At 37.4% G+C, this 24,755-nt stretch overlaps 1 protein-coding gene across 2 annotated transcripts; it reads left to right on the top strand.

Annotated features, from left to right (window-relative positions):
- Window positions 1–5,240: 5,240 nt before the first annotated feature.
- dub (duboraya) lies at window positions 5,241–24,437 on the top strand. 2 transcript variants are annotated; one of them, XM_052104050.1, is made up of 7 exons: window positions 5,241–5,402; window positions 17,020–17,106; window positions 18,863–18,940; window positions 20,992–21,054; window positions 21,154–21,345; window positions 22,273–22,761; window positions 22,921–24,437. In XM_052104050.1, the coding sequence occupies exons 1-6, from the start codon at window positions 5,397–5,399 to the stop codon at window positions 22,753–22,755; spliced, it is 909 nt and encodes a 302-aa protein (XP_051960010.1). In that variant the 5' UTR covers window positions 5,241–5,396; the 3' UTR covers window positions 22,756–22,761; window positions 22,921–24,437. The 2 variants fall into 2 exon arrangements, with proteins under 2 accessions (XP_051960010.1, XP_051960011.1); XM_052104051.1 differs by lacking the exon at window positions 17,020–17,106 and having other exon boundaries at window positions 5,261–5,402; window positions 22,921–24,426.
- Window positions 24,438–24,755: the final 318 nt, after the last annotated feature.

The raw sequence follows: 24,755 nt of genomic DNA, 5'->3' as shown, positions 1-24,755 counted from the left end.
ATGTTTTGCATGTATGTGAGCATGTGTGTGTGTTAGTGCATATGCGTGTGTTCACTGGTGGCCAAAAGTTTGGAATAATGTACAGATTTGGATTTTATGGAAAGAAATTTGTACTTTTATTCACCAAAGTGGCATTCAACTGATCACAAAGTATAGTCAGGACATTAATAACATGAAAAATTACTATTACAATTTGAAGAAAATATTCAGAACTTCTTAAACTACTTCAAAGATTTCTCATAAAAAAATTCCTCCACGTGCAGCAATGACAGCTTTGCTGATCTTTGGCATCTGAGTTGTCAGTTTTTCCAGATACGCAGGGGCATTTCACATCACGCTTCCTGTAACACTTGCCATAGATGTGGCTGTCTTGTTGGGCACTTCTCATGCACAGTCTAGCTGATCCCACAAAAGCTTAATGGGTTTAAGATCCATAACACTCTTTTCCAATTATCTGTTGTCCAATGTCTGTATTTCTTTGCCCAATCTAACATATTCTTTTTGTTTTTCTGTTTTAAAAATTGCTTTTTCTTTGCAAGTCTCCCCATAAGGCCTGCAGCCCTGAGTTTTCTCTTTACTGTTGTACATGTAACTGTTGAGTGGGTAGAATTCAATGAAGCTGTCAGCTGAGGACACGTGAGGCGTCTATTTCTCAAACTAGAGACTCTGATGTACTTATCCTCTAGTTTAGTTGTACATCTGGCCTTCCACATCTCTTTCTATCCTTGTTAGAGACATTGTTCTTTGTCTTTGAAGACTGTAGTGTACATCCTTGTATGAAATCTTCAGTTTTTGGCAATTTCAAGCATTGTATAGCCTTCATCCCTCTAAACAATGATTGATGAGTTTCTAGAGAAAGCTGTTACTTTTTTTTTTAATTTTTCAGCTAATATTTACTTTAAGAAATGCCAGTCTATTGCATACTGTGGCAACTTAAAAACAAACACAAAGACAATGTTTAGCTTAATTTAACAAACAAAAAAGCTTTCATCTGTGTTTGATAAAAATGGCAAGTGATTTTCTAGTACCAAATAAGCAATTTAGCATGATTACTCAAGGATAAGGTGTTGGAGTGATGGCTGCTTTAAATAGGGCCTGTATAGGTTTGATCAAAAATGGCTTTTTTCAAATAGTGATGGAGCTGTTTTTTACATCAGTAATGTCCTGACTATACTTTGTGATCAGTTGAATGCCACTTAAAGTACCAATTTCCTTCCGAAACAGCAAAATCTGTACATTATTACAAACTTTTGGAAACGGGTGCATAAGCTCAGGTCATTGAGGCCTATGATTAATAAGCTCAAAAAGAAATACAAAACCTTCGGGCTAATTGAAAGAAAACAAGTCGGCAAATAGATTAAATCCAATATTTGGTGATAATATAGCATAATGAGAGATTTATAAGCAAATTTTATAGGCTGGTCATTTTTGACCGGGAACTCCAAAAGTATAACAAAATAAGTAAGTTTTAGTCCAATAGGATAACAATAACTAGCATTTGTAGGCAAAAGAAAATCCTCTTCGGGTCAAAATGATTGGAACACAACATGAGGTTTAAGATGGTTATTTTATATCTTCTGCTTTAGTTTGTAGATAGCATATATACATTTTTGATTTCCAAGCATTCCTTTTGTAAATAGAACAGAACAGAATTAGAACAAGGAGCTATGCAACAGATGGTATGGCCCCATATAGCCCAGATTTCAACACCAAAGTCAGTCTGAAATTACATTAAAGCAATTGAGAATACAAATCAATAAAACCAGTGCTTGAATTGGGCAGATACTCACCGGTACACAGTACCTGCACTTCTAAATTTTTGTCTAACACCTCTTCTCAGTACTAATTTCTTTTTTTATTGTAAGTCAGTGAATGATTCAATACGGCCCACCAGTCACTTTTTTCTGTCCCTGATTTTGATCAAATCACATCATAGAAACATCCAAGCACTCACTGCGCAAAACTCAGCAGTGAGTTTAACAACACTCAGCGGCATGCGGTCATCAGATGTTATCCGTGGTCAGGTTGTGGACACAAGAGTGGGTTTTTAAGCTTGTCTGGGCATACTTCAATTGCATTGCTCTCGTTTAGGTGAGCACATTTAATCACGTGATATTCAATCAAATATATTTATGCAAATTGCTTAGCGAAAAATCAATGATGAAAACCGAACCTTTTACGAAAATACACAGAAACGTTTGCTTTTATTCTCAAATTCTTCAAGTGTTAAACAGGCATGACTGTTCAGCATCTGAAGTGCTCATAAAAAGTGATAACATGAAACGTCAGAACATGCATATATCATATCAGATGTGTGTCAGAGTTCTCAATCCCGAACATTAATGAGTTTTTTCTCTGTTTACTAAGGATTCTTTGCACAAGTATCGTGCTCCTGCACAAATTCACCATATGTGTAGGACAAAGAAATGCTCATATTCCCCTCATTGAATAAGAGGATAATAGAGGAAATAGGAACAACAGACGGTGCCCTTTTAAAAGTTTTACATGTATTTTATGTAAATATACAGTTCTACATTTGATTGCCATTGTTGTCTTCTGTGGGTTGATATTTTCAAAGATACGAACTTTAGCAGATCTAAATATTCTTCCTCAGTTTTTATAAACAATAACCCTATGCTCTTATGTAACTATTTTCTTTTTATTGTTAGTTGAGGGTGCTTTTTGGGGGAATTTATGGATAAGAGGAAAGAATGGATTAAATTAAATACCAGCAAATTCTGGAAGCAAACATCACACCATCTGTAAAAAAGCTGAAGATGAAAATTGCTTCTACAACAGGATAATGATCCTAAACAAACCTCAAAATCCACAATGGGCGACCTCAAGAGGCACAATCTGAAGGGTTTGCCATGGCCCTCACAGTCCCCTGACCTAAACATCATAAAAAATCTGTGGTTAGACCTGAAAAGAGCAGTGAATGCAAGACGGTCCAAGAATCTCACAGAGAAGCATTTTGCAAGGAAGACTGAGCGAAAATCCCCCAAACAAGAATAGAAAGACATTTAGCTGATTACAAAACGCTTTTACAAGCTGGGATACTTGCCAGGGGTTGTTACTATGTACTGGCCATGCAGGATGCCCAAACTTTTGCTTCGGGCCCTTTTCCTTTATTTTGAAACTGTAAAAGATGGATATGAAAAAGTTAAATTGCTTAAAATATCACTTTATGCCTTTTGGAAATCAGAGATCAGTCATCTTTTGCTCGCTTAACTATACACAGCAACAGAAATTTTGATCAGGGTTGCCCAAACTTTTGCATGCCAATGTAGCCTAGGGTGTAAAATGACAGAGGGATGCCGCACAAGCGGATTGTTTTTTTTTTTTCTCTCAGAATTGCGCCCTCTCATGACGACTGTGCGCCCCTCTACGCTGACCAATATGTTCCACTAACATACTTTCAGTTCGACTGATAGCCTAAATGGTTAGCGTGACCATGCGTCATTTTTTCCAGGACACGCCCTCTTTACCGACCTGAAAAAAGCGTCCGGCCGGCATTTCAAAATTGGCTAAAAATGTCCTGGGTGTTTGTGTGTGTGTGTGTGTGTGTGTGTGTGTATATGTCTGTGTCTCTGTGTGTGTGTGTGTGTGTGTGTGTGTGTGTGTGTGTGTGTGTGTGTGTGTGTGTGTGTGTGTGCAAACGATCGTCAGATTGCTCTGCAGCTTCAAAAATCAATAGCATATGTGCACTTTTAAAAGTACGTTCTCCAACTCTGCAAATTATTAAATAGAATACCTGTTTTATCATAGGCTACTTGCACACATTGTCATTTTTAACTGAAAATGTTGACTATTTCGTGACAACATCAAATATAGGCTACTACGGATCAGGTAAATGACTAAAATGACTGATAAAAAAAAAATAGACTATGATAGAAATGTTACAACTGGGTTCGTCAGATAATTGTAGTGCAACCTCTTTATGTGACCTGTAAAGCTGGCTCTTACGTGTCAATGGGAAAAAAGCCTACTACATTTATTAAAAGTGACAAGCAAAAAAAAATGTCAGTCAAAGGAGCATTTGTCATAAAAATATATATATATATATATATATATATTTAGTAACTAACACCACAGGAGGACTGGAAAATGTGAAGTGTAGTATACATTTTTCTTTTTCTTTTATGTCCATAATTAAGAGTATTAATGGAACTATTCATTAAAAGTATGAATTAAATGACATTGATGACATTTACACAAAGAAGTCCAGGTATGTACAGTTTTAATGCCACATTTCCTTTATTTGTTGTCATAATTTAATTACTTTAATTATTAAATTCAAACAATTTTAATTTAATTGGGGGGTTAACTCGGAATCTTGACCCCTGAAAATACCCCTTCCTCTTTCATATCATCCTTAAATGGAAGTTTTGACATCAAGCACCTACAGAAGCCCCTCCCTCTATGCCTTTTGCGCAACATAATCGAAGTACATAAGAAACGTTCACAACATAAACGGGCTGTTTCTCAAACCCTAGTGAGCTGCCTACGGTTTTGGGCAGCATAATGCACGTGCAGTCATTTTGGCCCCCAATTCGAGTCAGATCGGGTGAGGGTCTGACGCCCAAAATGCTGTCTAGCTAGGGAGCTCATTATTATTTTAAATGCGTTATATGTTGGTAACCAAGCAACAACATCACACCAGTCCTTTGAGATTTTGAAATGTGCACAGACTATAAGGGGCCGTTCACACCGAAAACGTTCTTGCACTTAAACCAAACAAACTAGACGCAACGCTTAAAGCATAACGCAGGTGTTTCACTTGACATTCTTTTTTACCCGACACTGCTTGTAAAAAAGCGTTACTCTCGGAAACAACATAGGAGTGCATACCGCCGCAAAACCGCGTTTGGTGTGTACTGTCCTCAATACTTTTGTCTTGTAGGCTACAAACCTGTTCAATTAAATGGAAACTTTGAATGAGGGTACCGTAATACTATCATGTATCTAGATGTTAACAAACTAATTTTTTAACACGGCAAACAAAATTATTAACAATTTAATGAACTGTAGGAATCGGAGTAATTTATTTTGAGGGACAACCAACATTATTCCGCTCCCCATTTATAACGGTACGTGCAATATAAACCATTAGTTTAAACCACGAATAGGTATATGGGATAAAACTACAGGCACATTGTCTGCAACAACTCTTTCAGCAGCGCATGGCATGGCACAATCTTTCGGCCGGGGAAATGTTGTAAGAGTCAGACCTAAATATAACCACAGACCACCCTCTTGAGCTCTGAGAGAAAGAGAGAGAGAGCGCGCGCGCGCGCTCGTGTGAAGAGAGAGAGAGATAGAGCGCGAGCGTCACTTTAGCAAGTGTCACCCCAAAACAACGACAAAAGTTGTGGACACGCAAACAACGCTGGAAGATGGAGGTATGAAAACAATTACTGTGATATAAAAACGTTTTTTTTTGTGGTTGTTGTTGTTGCTTTGTTGTTGTTTCAAACTTTGTGCAAGATCATTTCCTACTCTGCTCATCATACATAGACTGGCAGTACACAGCAAACAAAAATTTATTTTGCTCCATTTCAGTCCACGTGCCACGAGATATTTAGCACATCAACTTATAGATTAATTGTTCAATACTTAATTTCAATTAATTATAGATATCGTAAGAATGCATCATGTCTGTTCAGCATTGAAGTGGTGAACGTATTTGTATACATTTTAACTTTTTGTTTGGATTGAAAATATTATTATGGTAAGTTATTGTAAGATAAGTGTGAACATTTAAAAAAATGTTTAAAATTTTTTTTTTAATTATTATTATTTTTATGGTTAGATGAGAAAAGATTAATTGTGCACCAAAATTTCAGTAAGTGTTCTGTCATGGTAAAAAATGAATAATCATTTACATATCAGCAGGGATTTGTCAGGGTCAGATGTGACTGTTTTGAGTCAGTGGGTGAAAGAAGAATAAAGCATAGCCGTGGCTCACAAAGTCTTACAGATTGTCCTCGACACCTGTCACTTTTAGCACACTAACACCAATCATGATTCATGCATCATTATGTTTGCTGAGGGCCTACTCATCAGAAGGATAGTTTTTTATTGTTGTATGGTGACTCTTTGAATTGTGCTTGATAACATTTTTAGCCACCAAAGAACACTGAATCCTCTTGTCTTGACACTGCATTTCTCAAGTTAGAAGAAAGTATGGCTGGAATGGCAGCAAGCTAACTGATACAGGAAGTGGTGTAACCTCATCCGTATGACAGATTAAAATGGCGGGTTTGGATAGTGGGCCCACGTGTGTGTGTGTGTGTGTTTGTAGTCACATGCATGGATATGTGCTTTTGTTTTCAGATTGGAGGTTTTTGATAACTCACTTTGTCAACATACAGCTCTTGATTAAATGTAGTCTAGCAGTCATATGTTTTTACACAACTATTCATTCTTCATTATTACAATTTTCCACATTTAAGAACCAATGAACAAAAGTTAAACAGAGCAATTTTATATTTTGGATTCTTCAAAGTGGCCACGCTTTGGGTAAATAACAGTTCTGCACATTCTGGGCATTCAATTAACTTTTTGAAAGTTTGTAGGTTTCCACCTGGGCTACTTTTTAAACAATCTGGAAGGAGTTCACATTTTGGACACCAATTTTAATATTTATAAAAAAATTTTTGAAGAAATGTAGACTTTTTAAACAATCTGGAAGGAGTTCACATTTTGGACACCAATTTTAATATTTATAAAAAATTTTTTGAAGAAATGTAGACGTAGAAAAATTTATATTTGTATTAGGGCTGTCAATTGATAAAGTATTTAATTGAATAAATTACTTGATGTGCTGATTAATTAATTGAAAGTGCTGAAATTTAATTATGAATATACTTACTTTCCTGTCAAAATGCATTTATTTCCTACTTAGGAAAGATAACAAAACAAAATGGAACAATATAATGCTTATTTAACATTTTCCAAATAAAGTCTTCCACAGTATTAAGATAGAAATGCACTAAAATATCACCAATTAAACATTAAACATTTCCCAAAGTCTAAATGGGAGGTTGACTAATAAACCAGTCTCCCTATAGGTTGCATATTCATTGCAATGGGCATTAAATCTCTTAAACTTGTCCTCCGCAATATTAATCAGCCGGCAGTCTGTGACTATCTGCCTAGTTATAGCAATCATGAAGCCACATTCATGATTCACATCAGAGTGTCAACGCCAGCATAAAGCGCCGCTTTGAACTCCACATGGAAAGTGCTTGCAGACAAAAACGTCTCAATCTGCATTTTGGTGATAGTTAAGGCGTGCTTCTGTGGTGATTATTGTGCACCTTACTTAGGCTGAAAAATAATTTATTTCTGTCACAAGTTCTATCTAGGCTTGTTTTTTACAAACTAAACTTCACATTATTTGCGTTGCCTCTTTAACTGGAGCTGACTGCCCAACTGCCACAGATTTGCAAAAAAAAACTTGAATTGCTCCACTGGTATGAACATTCATTATTTTATAATTTTTCTCCCCAATTTGGAATTCCCAATGCACTCTAAGTCCCCGTGGTGGCATAGTGACTTTCCTCAAGCCGAGTGGCAGAGGACGAATCTCGTCTGAGACCGTCAACCTGCGCGTCTTATCACGTGGGTTGTTGATCGCGTTACCACTGAGACTTCATGCCATCAACCGTGGCATTCACGCACAACTCACCATGCGCCCCACCGAGAGTGAACCATATTATAGTGACCATGAGGAGGTTACCCCATGTGACTCTACCCTCCCTAGCAACTGGGCCAAATTGATTGCTTAGTAGACCTGACTGGAGTCACTCAGCATGCCCTGGGAGACAAACTCGCGAACTCCAGGGGCGGTAGTCACCGTCTTCACTCGCTGAGCTACCCAGGCCCCCATGAACATCCCTTATTATTCAATTTTCATAAGGGTGAGGGGCATGATTAATTGAGTTAAATTTGAACACATTATTTTTCATATAATAATAAAAAACATGTTAAATTGACCGCAATAATTTGTATACAATACTTATTCCAAGCATTTCAAGCATAAAAGGTCATGAGATACATTTACAGTATTCAATTGAGTTTGTGATAATTAGTGATTAAAGCACACAGTGTGGTGTTAACCAATATTATAACATTAGTGTTATTAAAACTAAACAATTTTACTGTTTATGGTTACATTTTATTATACAGTGACTAGGGAAGTGAATTTGCAATTACAACATGCCAAACATATGACTACACTTGTTTTTGGTTCTGTTGTCTGGTTTGGGAAAATACTATATGCTCAGAAATTGCTCATTTGCTCCAACACATAATCAGTGCAACATACTTCAAATCTGAATACACAATAGGCTTCAAAGCTTTCAACAGTTTTTGCACAGTAATGCTCTAGTCAGCTTTGCATATTTCAAGCTGGATAAATAGACATGTTTCTCATTCTCTGTGCACTTTTACTGACACAGAGCTGAAAAACATTCAAACATGAAATCATCAAAGAATGCAAGCTCCACTGCTATAGGTGCACTGGATTGAAGGTATTTCTCTTTTACAGCTTAGTGCTGGGCCAATCTACAACCAGAGAACTGGGTTGCATGGACTCCTGGATATTTAAGTTCATTATCTGCTGAATGTCAGCAATGTGAACATGCGGGTCAGTGTCAGTCCCACCTCGGCAGCTGTTAGGGTGACAGTTCTCTCTTGTTTGAGCTGTATGCACTGTGTGCTCACAGACAACCCAGAGAGATGTGGAGAAGGGAAATGTTATTGCAACACGACATCATGCACCGCATTTACTGACAACAGTTAGTCATAAGTTTCCTCCCTAAAAGACTCTTCTGTTTGTTCTCTGTACTGGCGAGAGTTGTGTTCATTTAGAGGAGTGATCATTACCTAATGAAGAACTTGCTGAACTTTGTGCTGTGAGACTGTAAGAGCAACTGGGTGTGAACATGTACCAACCACCCTTCAAAATTCAGGGACATGACTTCAAATGGAGTATTAGTAAGTGATGTAAATGCCCAGTGCAGCTGTCCTTAGTACACAGTGTCCACGTCTTTTCCCTGACACATTTAATTTCAGTGGACTGATCTGCAAAGGCCAAACACGGTAACTATAACAACTCTCAAAAATGAGAAAAATAGCTTAAAAGTACAGAAGTTTGCCTTCGTTTTAGTGTGGATTAGTGTGGTGAAAACCCACTCAGTTTTCATTTAATCTGAGGGTAGTTGACCCAAAACTGTCTGTCAAAGGACAAATCATCACTTTTTTAAACGCAAATTTCACAAAATGTGTAGTAACTGCATTTGGCCATTGTACAACAGTGTGGGTTGCTTATTTAACAACTGAAGTTAGGAAATATCCTTTCCTGCAGAGTAGATCTTTAGATGCCAGATAACACCAGAGACCAAGTGCAACAAGTGGAGACATGTTGTCCTGTGATGGGGACGTCCATCTGTAGACTCCTTAAACACTATGTTTTTGATTCAGAAATTGGACCGCAACTAGGAGCTGGGTGTGAGGCCAGCATGAGGTGGAGTCCATCATAACACACTGACTCACACCAGAGTGTTTAGTGAAGTCTTGACTTTTCCAGCACTCCATCCACTCCAAATATTACAAGCCAGAACATGATGTCATAGTACTGGGGCACTCCTGGCTGGAGATCACACTGTGAGAAAGTGATTGTATGTGATCTCTGTTGTAAAGAGTGGTGGTCGACACCCAGTTCTCTGATGAAAATTGTTTTTTTTAGGCCAGAAACACACTTGATGCTAGAATGCATATGCTTCACCTATGCATTGCAAAAGCATGGTCCCACTGTACATATCATGTATTCATGCATGTGTTATTGTGGTAGAAGTCTCACATAGCCAGAACTTTGACTAAAACGGCAAAGGCCTGGGATCTCTAGCAGCTCAGTTGAACCACCCAGTTAGACAGGAAATGCACTCTAACTGACATGTAAAGCGATCAATCACAGTTGGTTAAGTCATAACATGCCGTTTAGGGGCGGGGTTACCAGAGATATAACATTCCATAATAAAAGATGGTCATGGGGAAAGATATAAATGTAGTTTCATAAACAAAATTGTTTATGTTCATTTAATCTGACCGATCACATTGCCAGAGTAAGTGTATATAAACAGCTGCTTATCTCCATCTTGCGATGATTCGTCCAGCATCCCTCCACCACCCTAACTCCTCCTTTTGCCTATTCATTAATAACAGCAATCAAAGAAATGGAATCACTGCGTTCTACTGGTTCAGGGTGCATAGATCCACAAAACAATTTAACAGACTCAAAGTTCTGTACTCCTTTTTCTCAATTTCTTTATTTATTCATATCTCACAGTACAGTCCTCATGGCCTTCTTCAGTGTGACACAGTGTGAGGCCGACGTCTGGGTGGCATTCGAGCTCAGATCAAGCCTTGAGCCCTCCGCCAGGGACAGCGAGCCAAACATGTTTACACTAACCTCACTTCAGGATTACATTAACAAGCAAACTACTGAATTTATATAATGGCATGTGAGTCTCTGCAAGCGATTGCTATTTTCCTCAAATTAAACTCTGAATATCTTTAAATTATTTTATGTCAGTAGCCTGGCAAACTTGGAGAAATCCGTTGATTATTTCACTATGTGTGTGCTATGTGGTCCATGGGCGTGCCATTTGAGGCACGCCCTGGGGCAGTAACAAACCTGAGTTACCCTAAATTACCTTCAGAAGTCTGTGCTATTAAACTGGAAGTTTTATTATTCAGGTAGCTAGCAACAAACACGTAGACATTTGAACTAATTTGCTCAGCAAGATTATCTTCAAACTGTTGCTCCACCATGACAGTCATTGACCTGAAAGAGAAAACTGACCATAGAAGAAGACTTTTCACGCCAATACCCACTATAGTGCCCCTTGTGGCAACAGGAGTGCAGTGTGTACTTTGTGTACATTGTGATATTAATTGCATTCTGATCAATTTGAGGATGAAACAACTTGTGAAATTACGTTTTGATAAGTGGAAGCATCTGCATTCTTATCCTTCATAAATGTCTGATGGACATTTTGATGGATAGGAATGTGGAAGAAGATTTTTGAGGGTGCATGTGGAAAGAGCAGGGTCTGTTTGGAAGCAACCGGTTATACAGCAAATTGGATATACGAAAGCATAACTGGACTCACCTCTCTAAAAATCTCTTTGATCAGTGGATGCCTATGTCAAAGTTCACTTTTTCTTAACATTTGGATGCACAAGGAGACCTTGTGATGCACCATACCCACTGGAATAAATTGATTTAAAGTATTCTCTGGCGCAATATAAACTCTAGTGTTAGAGTTGAAAAGGCTCTGTTGTCCTTTCTGAGTAGCCTATCCTCTCTCATGAATGCTTCAGTACAGAATAAATATTTTGCCTGCTCTCCTCATGTCTTTAACATAAAGAGATTCTTTATGGAATACTAATAAGATCCCATTTTCCTTAGAAAACCCAGCTGAAATGACCATTTTAGATTACTATCAATGTCCATGCAAGTCTAGGCCGATTTATGGTGCTGGTCTAACTGGCCAAGCTGTTCACCATCAAAATTGTATTAATAAAACTGGTTGACCTGCATGGTCTGTCTACTGAAGCTACTTTACCAAGGACGGTCTAACCGGCAGGATGCGAAATTAAGAGTGGCTCAAGACAAAAATACCACCAAAATGCCCCTGAAATTTAAAATGCGCCTATGCACATGTGCATATGTTATCTTGTCAACATGATGTGGATGAAGTTGAAGCAGTTAAAGAGGAACAGCAGATGACATGCCCTAGAGTCCCTCTTACTTGCATGCTCTATACACATAACAGCTCCCATAATCATGATTGCTCATATTTAACCAGATGACTCTTGCACCAGCACTGCAAATGTGAGTATGTCATCAAAAGCAAGCCTCTATTTTGGAGATAATTAATGGGCCATGCTAAATTGATTATGTTTTTGCTGTTTGTGTTGTTGTTTACTTGCTTTGTCATCTGAGCATTGCCAAATATTGTAAAGAAAAATAAGCTTTGGATTGGATTTGCAATTACTGCGTCACAAGTTACTGTGTTTTTTATGCTAATAAAAGCATTGTAGAAAAGTCACGGTTACATGAAGCTTAACCCTGGTTCCTTGAGAGGGAACGAGATGCTGCATTATCGCTATGGAGAAATGCCCTGAGTGTCACGTGGTCTGAAGCCCTTATATATTCAAGCAATTTATTGGCTGATGGCGCTTATTGATGCCATCAGAGAGCTACGTCACAAGCTCTATAAAGGCACTAACTTCATTTTCTGCAGGAAGGCAAATGCCTATGCAGCCACTAGAGAGTATGGCAAGCTTACGCAGCATCTTGTTCCCTCTCAAGGAACCAGGGTTACACTTAACTTAAACGAGACATTTAAACACAGCCATAGCTTGCTCAGATGGCTGACAATGACCTCTTGATGTTGGGCAGCCAGAGTCTCTGAATGGGCTAGCACCAACCAATCGTTGAGAATTCCAAACGTGGATGCCCTGAAGCCTCAAGGGCATCAAACAGCATCCATGAATTTTGCAGAAGTGCGTGGTGCTTGTGCAAGTCTGAATTGAAGGACGCACAATTGATACGCTTTGCCCCTGAAAGCAAATCTGAGAAAGCATCTGTGCTTCGGCGCAATCCGAATATGAATATATGCGCCCTTCAAATCTATTGTCACAAACCAGTCGCCTGGCTGCACTTGTGACATTATCTGCTTTTGCTTTATCATTCTGAATTGACATTGTATTAGCTTGGAATTCAAGCGTCTCAAAACCAGAATGGTACACAAGCCGCCATGCTTTATCTTTCGAAGTATTTTACTCTGACAGAAGGGCAGACAGATTCTCGCTAGAACGCCCGCATGGTCCATGAATGGGAGGAAGATAAAATAAGTTCAAATACCTCTCATCTCCTGATAGAATCCAGAAAGAATAATGCCACTGACGAAGCACTCCTCGTGTTGGTTCGCCATCACTCTGCTGTGAATATTATCTTATTCCAGCTCCCTGGAATGAATGACAAAGAAAAAGACAGTAAGACAAGGGGCAAATTTATTCCTTACCTTCCGATGACGAATTCTCTATACAGTGAATTATCTATTATTTTTTAATAGCGATGGCTCAAGACGTGCATGGTAACTCTATTGCATGCTTTGATCATCAGAAAATGGCCGCTGAGCTAGGCCTCAGAGCATGTCCGATGAGACTTGCACTTTTGCTCAGGATGAGTTGGAACAAACACGGTCTTAGACAAAATTGCACCGAAGAGCAGAAAATCTGACACGATGGCACGAAGCGAGCACCTTTGTACAGCTCTTGATGTAGCTCCCTGGTGGTATCACTAAGCGCTATCGGCCAATAAATTGGCATGATTGTATAAGGGCTTCAGACCATGTGACACTCAGGGCATGTCCCCATAGCGATTACGCAGCTTGAGTCTCTCGAGAGGGAACTATTAGTGACATGTAACAGGTTGATGTCATCAGGGGTCATCTTTGCAGGTGTGTGTTAAATCAAGGCACAGCTGTGGAGCACACGCACACAAATACACACAGACACACACGTTGTAAAATTCACCACCCACTGGGTCTCAAGGGAAAGAGCTGCCCACACCCTGCCTTAAAACCACATTAAACTAGTAATGAGCTCAACACCCTATACTTAACAAGTGCAATCAACTGCCTGAGGTACACAACATGCCTTTGAGAAAAGTTGAAAAGTAATTTTTAATTTTTCTGAGGTGTCTCAGTTAAAAAATCTGAAAATATACCAAAATATATGAAAACAATGCCAGGTTATTCATATATTTCTATAATAACTACTCTACCCTGAAAGAACGTTTTGTCAAAACAGAGCTATAACTGAAATATGGTCTCCTAGACTATAATCCGTCCCATGAAAAATGGGCTTGGCTCAACTATGCTCAGAGTAATTATATAATCCACAATTGTCTGCACAATCAAAAAACTTTGAAGCCATTTTTCATAGTTTCCGCATTGGCGTAGTTGTGCGTTTTGGTTTTGTAGAGTTTGCTGCTTCTCTAACACTTTGAAGATTAAAGAGATAGTCTCAAAGAGGGGAACTGGAGGAGGAAAAACAGTGTTTTCTCAGTTGCTGTTGTTTAAAATGGCAAAAATGCACTTACATCGCATCTCAGGCTTGGGAGCTCCACTCTGGGAATGGTTTAGTCTCTAGGGCAAGTCCTCATCTTCTTGCCATGTTGTTTTTGGCGGTTAGCATAAATAAATTAATTTGTCAGTGGCACCCTTTGAATGTTCTTTCTGGGGGGTCACACTGTAAAATGCTTTCTCAGGCTGAGTTCTGCATTTAACCGTGTGATGAAAATACATGCATGTCTGCATGATATGGAATTATTTTATTTGGACTACAGATTTATGTGAGAATGAGTGAGGAAACACAGCATACCCAGAAGATAGAAGCATGAGGGATATTATTTTAATCTAAAAGTATTCCTTGATTTAAAATAGTAGTACAGTGGAGGATTTACCAACAGAAACTTGTTTTCCTCTTGTGGGATTAAATAGGGCAAATGATGTCATCATGAGTTGGAATGCTTTTATCTTAAAGAGAACTGGAACTTGTAGAGCTGGAACACATGGTCAGTAGACACAGGCCAAACTGAGAGACGCAGACAGAAAGAGCCTGGAGAAAAGAGGAAAGAGACTTAAAGATAAAGCAAAATGAAAAGGACTCAAACTAGTTAAATCAGACTATTCTCACTGGGAATTCATAGACTGTAAGTCAAAAATTCTTCAGCTAAAATTGATCTGTGCTAACCACAAATTCGAGCCACTGCCCCCAGTGTCCAAAGCTAGAAGTGCTGTTGAATGATCGTACAGACTCAGTGTTGGGTGTAATGCATTAATACTGTAATTAAATTACTTTTTCATTGAAAAGTGAAGTATGGGGTTACTCTCAATTTTTCAGTAATTTAATTACAGTTACTTCTGATGTAATTGTGTTGACAATAGAACAATTCTATATAAAGTAACAGTGAATTTAAAATCTAAATTTAATGTCTTAAGTTAAAATTTATGTTTTCAAATTAAACGTAGCCACCTTAAATTCTTTGGCCAGTTCATGAATAATTTATTTGATTTTATATGATTTATTTGAAATAATTAAAAGAAACAATTTCATGTCTATCCTTGTATTTTTCCTCTGGTCGAGGTTGTTATGTGTTTTAAAATGCAATTAATAAGTAATGCAATTACTTTTCAGACAGAGTAATTATTACAGTAATCTAATTTCACTGTAGAAGATGCGATTTGTAGTTATTTAATCACTTTTTAGAGGAACTTGTATACACTGTGTGTATATATATGCTGTCACTGAGCACTTTATTAGGAACACTATGGTCTTCTTCTGTTGTAGCCCATCCGCCTTAAGGTTCGACGTGTTGTGCATTCTGAGATGCTATTCTATTTTTGGTTATTTGAGTTAATGTAGCCTTTGTGTCAGCTCGAACCAGTCCGGCCATTACCTGTCTCATAAGCAAGGCATTTCCATCCGCCGATGTTTTTTTGATTTTGGCACCATTATGTGTGAAAATCCCAGGAGATCAGCAGTTACAGAAATACTCAAACTAGCTCGTCTGGCACCAACAATCATGCCACGTTTGAAGGTCCTTTCCCGTATCTGCATAATTTTATGCATTGTCATAAGCAGGTCTACAGGTGTTCTTAATAAAGAGCTCTATGAGTGTATATAAATATACTTCAACTCAACTGAAGTTACTGCATCATTTTACAACCAACTAACATTCCTGTTAAGATTATGGCTTCAAGGGGTGTTCAGAAAAAACTTGTTCTTGTGGTAAAAAAAAGCTTGATGGATCGCAATAAATAGAACAGAATATATAGAATTCCAAGAAAAGTTTGAATTATTTTTTACTTGACATGTTTAAATAACACACACACACACACACACACACACACACACACACACACACACACACACACACACACACACACAAAACAGTGAGATGAAGTGCAATGGTCAAAGACATTCATCTGCTGCATGTTTACATAAAAAACAACTGAAAAACAATTAAAAAGAAAAAACAGTGCAGATGAACGGGGTAAAAACAACGTGTTCAGAGTCAGCGTGTTTGGTGGTTTTCTGCAATGCGCTGAGAATGAACACTTTAATAACAAATTGCATCAGACCAAAGACGTTGCCTCACTCCTAAATTATCACAGTGTGCTATCTCGCCAAGGCAGGACTGGTTTCCCTTCACTGATAGTCGTAGATTGAATAGCCTTAGACAAAGATGATAACACCAGGAGAGTCTGAAGTCACATTGGACTGAGTCCCACTGAGAATAGTTGCATGGCTTGGTTCCCAAAGAGTACTTTCTCAAAGTTTTCTTTTGAAATAGTTTCTTTTCATCACGTTGCTCTAATGACCATTCATGACTTTTACCATTTCCTGTGGTAAAAAACAAGACATTTTCTCAATCTTGTCTGTAAGCATGAGCATTACAGAACATAAATTAGAAATCCACACAGTCAATGCTGTACTAAAATCTACTTTTGGAAGATTTTGACATTGCTTTACATTCTGCAGTATTGTGTGTTTTATTGTTTATTTTAAGAAAGTGTGGGGAGAATTCACAAAGAAAAAATAGTTCCCCCTGATAGCGTTATTTATGTTCACACGCTGTCTGCGTTGTTTTAGCACACAATTCACTAAAGGTAAACTGCAAACACATGCAAAAATATAGTGCTGAATGCAATTTGCATGGCACATGTCCAGATCTTGCGGGTTGGTTCGGAGTGCTACTGTAGGTTGTATACAATTGGCACAACTGTTCTGTGTAGTCGCAGTTGAGTCTTCACAATCAATGAATTATATTTTAGAGTTCCTTGTTATTGCTTGTTACAGAGTCTTTTTTTTATAGCAGATAATAAATTAAAAAAGAAAATGTCACTCACATTCATTAACATTTTTGTATTACAGCAACATTCTATTGTAAAAAAGCCATCTGTGGCCGAACTAGCTGGGAAATTCAGTTGTCAAATGCCCCATATGACAGATGCTGAAGTGGTGAGCTTTTAGATCACATGCACTCTGCTTATCCTCTGTCAATCTACCTCCAGCTTTCTTATGCCCTATTTTTTATTTTTTTTCCTGACCATGGGCACACTCACCTTTTAAAAGCAGTTCAATTTGCATTGTCTCTTCCCTCCCTTTTCATTTAGCTTTATCTTTAGTTTCCAGCTCTCTTTTTCTCTTCTTTCCTTGAAAATGTGTAGTTTAACAAAGGGTAACCATGTGCACCATCGGCCTAGTGGCAACAAATAAGTGATTGTGACAATATTAATGAAGATAACATTAAAATGTTAATGCTATGTTAACTTTATACAGAAAGGCTGTATAGTCATAAGGCCTGGATACATTTATTAAGAATAAGCGAGGTCCAAAAGTCTGAGACTATTAGTGAAAATACTTCTAATACATTTTTTTATTCTTCAAAACAATATTTTTCGTTACAAAGAGTTTTTTGCAGCATAACAATGTGACTAAAATACAAGATACAATTTTTACCTTAATTTCTGAACTTCATAGTATGTGGTATATACACCTTGCTTTAATGACAGCATGCATTTGAGCTGGCATGGCAAAACCTGATGATCCATGTTATCTCAGCATGATTTGAGAACATCTTGTGTACTCCAATGAAAGCAAATCTGACCTTTTTATACAAATGAGTTAACATGGTAAATATCACAAATTTGATTAGTGACCTAGAAATAGTGCAGTAACCTAAACATTTATTCTTCATTTTACATAATAACTTTTTATTTGTTTTACATTTTTCAAAATACAAAAATTGTATGTACAATTTTATATTAGGTTTTAAATCCCAGATTTTCAATGTGGTCTCAGACTTTTCAACCCCACTGTGTCTATAGCCACAATTTGCATATGCCTGTGTTTTTCTAAGGTCAAACCCACGTCTTTATATTGCATGAAAGCATAACAGTCTGGATGCTTGAGTAAAGTGTGTACCTGTATAATTGTGTAATAAAAGTATATCACCTGATACTCATTTGGGTACTGAAATTCACAGGAAAACTGAAGGATTTTCTAGGTTAGTTCTATGGCCCGTCCCCTATATCTCAGACAAGGAAGCAACTCTCCGTGTCTCATTCTTGAAATATTCCAAACTATGTTTTTTATTTCATGCCACCCACATTTTTCACTTATCATGTGCAACTTTGTTATATTTTCTGAAGGCATTAATGTTAAGACTAGCACTGTAGTGCACCCGGACAGTCCGTATAAACTTGAATTGCAAGGTGTCATTCTATCGCTTAGGTAACGGACACCGAAGGAATGCATACTTCTGCATAGATATTAATAAGAGTGAATGTTATGTAATGCAGTAATGCTATGCTGCATGCCTGTTTACGCAGGTGACAGATAAATTGTCTTGTTTTTAACATTATCTACCTGTTTTTTCTCCTTTCATCTAATTTTTTTCTCTTTTATAAGCCCTGTCGCTCACTTTAATCACATTCAAACATTCCCTCATTCCTAACTGTAAAATATATATATTGTTTTTTCTCCACAATGTTTAAGCTGCAACATCAAACATGTTCTGTTTGTCTGTAACGTTTGCTTTAGTCATATTCTGTTTTTATTTATTGGTTGATTTGTTTGTTTGTTTTTAATGCAAACAAATACATTTTTTCTTCTTCTTTTATTTATTTACTAATGTTAAAATTAACATTTGTTTATCTTATTTTTTGATAACTATACCGGTGGACTGTGAATTTGAGTTCTTATTTTGTTCCAGAACAAGCCAGTGAGGAGGAGGCCCCCACGCTCACTGCAGCTACCTGTCAATAATGATGCAGGTCAAGGCCAGAATGAGGTGAGAGGAGCTGCTGTTGGTTCATGGGAATTAGGATAAAAAAAATGCCAGTATTAATGCCTGTATTAACAGAGTCCGTAATAAAACCTGAATCAACATCGGCTTAGCTTTTCAGAGGTAGTGACAACTCAGAGATCTGAAAGGATTTAAAAGCGACTCAGAGATAGCTTTTTTCTTACTCAACAGGGATATTTTATTGATATGGTTTATGTTTAGTTGTGTAAGCACACACATGTGCGTGTAGTGAAATACAACAATTGTACTATAATCGGTGCAGAACTTTTTACTTGCTAGCACTTGTATGTATTGTTCTTTATAACAGTAATAATTAATATAAATAAATCCTTTGCCAATGACATGTGAATCTTGAAATGATGTTGACCACTGGTTGGTAACAGTGACAATCTATAAATTAGTTACTACCATGTCCTATTTAGCCAGAATATCCAGTAGTTTTAAAAACTTTACAACATTTGACCTTATCACACTAGCAAACGTTATGTCTAATGTTAACAAACGTTGCCTAACATTTGTAATGTAATTGATTTAATAACTTCAATGTTTCCAATATGTCAAAACAACAGCATAAGATATAGCACTTATCTGCTTAGATGACATGTTTTCGGATATCCATCTTTTCCTTTCTTTCATTATTTATTTGTCCATTTTCTCTGATAAGATGTCCTGTATCCATGTATACACCGGTGCCTCGAACCACATTTCGGAGCCGAAACACAATTTGCGTCATTACCAAAACAATGTTCTTCCGCAATACGCATGCTGGAGTGGTGGTGGCGTAGTGGCTAAAGCACAGGGCTGTTAATCAGAAGGTCGCTGAAGGTCGCTGGTTCGAACACCATGGCCACCACCATTGTGCCCTTGAGCAAGGCACTTAACTCCAGGTTGCTCCGGGGGGATTGTCCCTGTAATAAATGCACTGTAAGTCGCTTTGGATAAAAGCGTCTGCCAAATGCATAAATGTAAATGTAAATTTTATTTTTTAACCACTAGAGGGCCACAAGTTACATAGTGTAGCTTTAATATTAAATCATATTTATATTTTGGAATCAACTTGATACCAAAGTACTAGTAGTAGTACTAAAAACATTCGGGGCTTGAGTCCTGGAAGCCGACCCATAGTACCGCCTATGCATGGTACCACTTTTATGATGCTTTTTATGTGTTTTTGTCCTTTTCGGAGCCCGAGAGACATGGTTTCTATAAACTGTTGTGCATGGAAAGAGCTACATGAAAAAAAAAACTCTAAAAAACATTCTTCTTTTGTGTTCCACAGAAAAGGAAAAACGTTTCGCACATGAGGTTGAGCCCATAATGAAAGAATTTTCATTGTTGGGTGATTTATAACCATAAAGGGATAGATCACCCAAAAATGACAATTCTCTCGTCATTTACTCACCCTCATGCCATTCCAGATGTGCATGACTTTCTTTCTTCTGCTGAACACAAACAATGATTTTTAGAAGAATATTTCAGCTCTGTAGGTCCATACAATACAAATTAATGGTGACCAGACCTTTAAAACTCCAAAAAATCACATAAATGCAGCATAAAATTATTCCATACGACTCCAGTGGTTTAAAATATGTCTTCTGAAGCATTGCATATACTTTGGGTGAGAAACAGATCAATATTTAATTGCTTTTTACTATAAATCTCCACTTTCACTTTCAGATTATGAAAGTGGAGATTTATAGTACAAAAGGACTTATATATTTATCTGTTTCTTACCCACATCCTATCATATTGCTTCTGAAAATATATATTAAACCACTGGAGTAAAATTGATTACTTTTATGCTGCATTTATGTGATTTTCGGAGCTTGATAGATCTGGTTACCATTCATTTGCAAGTATGACTTCTGGTTCATAAACTACTCCCTCAATTTAGAAATGTTTAAAAGCATTTTTTTCACATTTTTCCCAGCTTTTTTAATTATATCCAGAACAAAATCTTTAATGTAAGCCATCAATATTTTATTCACCTAATCTGTTCACGTTTACTTTATTGATTTCCTTTTTTATTCTTTCAGAAAGGGACAGCAACAACATCACCCAGAAAGAATAGAAACTCTGCCCTCATTGAGAAACTACAGGTGGGGCATTCTTGCCAAAACTGTCACAGATTTGTTTTCCTCTAGTGGACAAAGGTCAGTATTGCCATATCAGAAGTGGTTTTGTCTAATTTCACACAGGCCAGCCTTACACTGTCTCCAACGGCCCCACCGACCTTTCCCAAGAGCGTGGGGGTGGTGAAGTTGCCAGTGTCGCCCAGCTCCCCCAGCAGTCCCTCTAGTCCTTCTGTAACTCTTACGCCCAAACAGGAGGAAGCTCCTGCTAGCTTTGAGGGTCCTGCCGAAGGAAACATTCTCAAAAGCATCAACAAGGTTTGAGCCCTGCTTCTGTCATCATGGACTCGATTAAATGCCCCGTGCACACTGACAGCAATTTTACATTTTCACTCCTATTGGTTGTCATTACATCGCATCATTGATCATTTTCATTAAGTTACATTTTTGCTGAACATGCACACGTCACTGACGCTAATGTCGCTGTAAATTGGCTGGTCACTGCAAGTCACGCTCATTATGAACAGGGCTTAAATTGAAGTTCTATCAATATTAAAGAGATAGTTCACCCAAAAATGTAAATGTTCTCATCATTTACTCACCCTCATACCATCACAGATGTCTATAACTTTCTTCTGCTAAAGAGAGGATTTTTTAAAGAATATTTAAACTCTGTTGGTCCTTACAATGCAAGTCAATGAGCTCCAAAATTTTGAAACTCTGAAAAAGCTAATAAAAAAAACATAAAAGTAATCCATACGACTCCAGTGGTTAAATCCATATCTTCTGAAGTTATATGATAGGTTTGGATGAGAAACAGATGTATATTTAAGTCACATTCACACATGATTCACATTCTTCATGCATATCAATATATAAGAAAAATGTGAAAGTGGAGATTTATAGTAAAAAAAAGACTTAAATATTGATCTGTTTCTCACCCACACCTATCATATCACTTCTGAAGGTATAGATTTAACCACTGGAGTCATATGGATTAATTTTATACTGCATTTATGTGCTTTTTAGAGCTTAAAAATGTTGGTACCCATTCACTTGCAATGTGAGGAACACAAATCTTGTGTTCAGCAGAATAAAGAGTCGTACACATCTGGGATGGCATGAGGGTGAGAAAATGATTCATTTTTGGGTGGACTATCTCTTTAATGTAGTGTTTCACATGAAAATAATTGCCTGGCAGTTTGAATATGTTATTTAAGGACTTCTTGTACTTAACCTGTGTAGGGTAGAGCTCGCCATTCAATCAAGCGCCGGCCACCATCTCGCAGAAACAGGAAGTCCAGCACAGATGAATGTGGAGAAGAGGTGGATAAGGCAGCCTCAGCTGCCCTTGAACACACAACTCCAAACGGGCATGAGAGAGATGTGTTTGAGGATCAGAAGGCATCTGACACAGCATTGTTGTCCTCAGAAGAACAGATTGTACTAGAAACTACATCAACAGATTCAGAAAAGACCAGCATAAAAGAGGCAGAACCAGAGACAGTGGAGACTGTGACTGTGAAAGAAGTAGAAGAGGAAGAAGAAAAGACAGAACAAGAACAAAAGGAAGAGAAACGTGATGAAGAACCACAGTTAGCTGACAACACAGAGTCTACAGTGCAAGAAGATGCATGTGAAGAGCCAGTCACTCAACATACAGAACCTGACACAATAACAGATGAGAAAGAACAGGAACAGAAAGAAGAAGAGGAAGTAAAGCATTAGAGCCAAGTGAGTGGGTGCATTATGTTAGCATTTACACCTGATTTAACTGCCAGGATGTCTTTCTTTATTAACACACTTTCACATTCATATTTGAAACATTCACTGCTGCACAGTATTTCTCTAGCACAAGTTATGTATTTGAACTTATTATCTCTTAAATTACAGGAGTGCTCTGCATAGAGAAGAAAGTTCAAATCAACTGCTTCACAACAAACAACTTCTCAAAACAGCAAGGCAACAGCAGAAAAATAAATAATGTGAATAACTTGGTCAAAGAATAACAGTATGACTGCAGTCATATGCCAAATGTTCATAATTCTCAAAGTGAAACCCTCAGTTGCAGAGAACAAGAGTAACAGTAAAATTGGGTATATCAGATGTGTTTGATTTTAGATATACTTTTTGTCTTTTGTATATAATTTTTAGTCCCCACTATTTTAATTCTGTTTTTTTTTTTGTTGTTCATAGTTGTATTGCTTTAAAAAAAAAAAAAAAAATCAGTTGATCTTGCGCTTTGAGTCTTGCTAATAACACAGAAAAAATATCCAAAAATAATGAACCTGTCACTTGTCTATTCAAAGTGTTGGCTGTAAAACAAATATTAACATTTATAATTAAATATGCATTTTAAGTTTTATATTATGCAGTATCATTAAAGGGATAGTTCACCCAAAAATGAAAATTCTCTCATCATTTGCTCACCCTTATGCCATCACAGATGTGACTTTTTTTCTTCTGCCGAATGTCTTCTGAAGCGATCCAGTTGGTTTTGGGTGAGAAAAGACTCAAATGTAACTCCTTTTCACTGTACATCTTGCCATTTCAGACTCTTGGCATGATCATGATTTCAAGCTTGGTTATATTTCCTAGTTCTTGGCGCATACGCAGAGCACTAGATGGCGCCATAGGAAGTGTAATCAAGCTTGAAATAATGATAACCAAGGAGACTGCTGTCAGTGAAAAAGGAGTTATATTTTGGTCTGTTTTCAACCAAAACGAACTGGATCGCTTTAGAAGACATTGATTAAACCGATGATGTCTGATGGATTAAGTTTATGCTGACTTCATCTCCTTAATGGAGCTTTTGGAGGTCTGGTCACCATTCACTTGCATTGTGAGGACCTAGAGAGCTGAGATATTCTTCTAAAAATCTTAATTTGTGTTCAGCAGAAGAAAGACAGTCATACACATCTGGGATGCATGAGTACATGATGAGAGAATTAAACATTTTGGTTGAACTATCCTTTTATGATGGAAAGTTCTTTCTATCAAGAAGTGTCAGTTGAGGTTGTGATCCTGTACCTGGTCCCAATCTGTCTTTTGGCAGAATATATGTAGTAATCTGATGTTAAATGTTCACGTTTCACAATATTTTACATGTAAATGATGCAAAAATGATTCATTTCATATTTCTCTGTAAAATACATCTTTTAATCAGGGCATTTGCAGATTTTACAGAACTTTCTTCTTGTCTGTGCTGACCTCATGGAAATGTGAGTGAGGTACAGATTATCATTTAAATAGGACATTTCTCATCGTTCCTCGCTAAGCTTGTATTCTCCTTTTTAATATTGCCAATGAACACATCACACTTGTATATTTAAATAACTGCAAAATGGCAAAGATCCTGCTATGCTAATAAATGAAATGATTCAGAAATGTTAAGCAGTCACAATCAGATATTCTAGGTCAGTGGAGGAAGGATTAAGTTGGATCAACTCATGTTTCCTAATCAGGACCGCACTGAAATAATCCAGGACTCCTTGGTTTTGTCCTAATTGCTAATAATATAGCAGTCGAGTGTGACATAATAAAATTATTTGAAACTAATGAGGCAATGTAACAAGCTCTGTTAGGAAATAACAACAGTGAAATATTTTATATGTGATTATTGGGTAGAAATAAGGCCTGTTTCTTTTTTGTGTGTGTGTTCTGATTGCACCATGCCCATAATATAAATTGAATGTAATTATGAATGATGCTGTTACCATCGGTTACTA

This window comes from Xyrauchen texanus, chromosome 34 (genome assembly GCF_025860055.1).
Source record: "Xyrauchen texanus isolate HMW12.3.18 chromosome 34, RBS_HiC_50CHRs, whole genome shotgun sequence".
Lineage (NCBI taxonomy): Eukaryota > Metazoa > Chordata > Actinopteri > Cypriniformes > Catostomidae > Xyrauchen > Xyrauchen texanus.
This window is presented reverse-complemented; position numbering and strand designations above follow the sequence as displayed.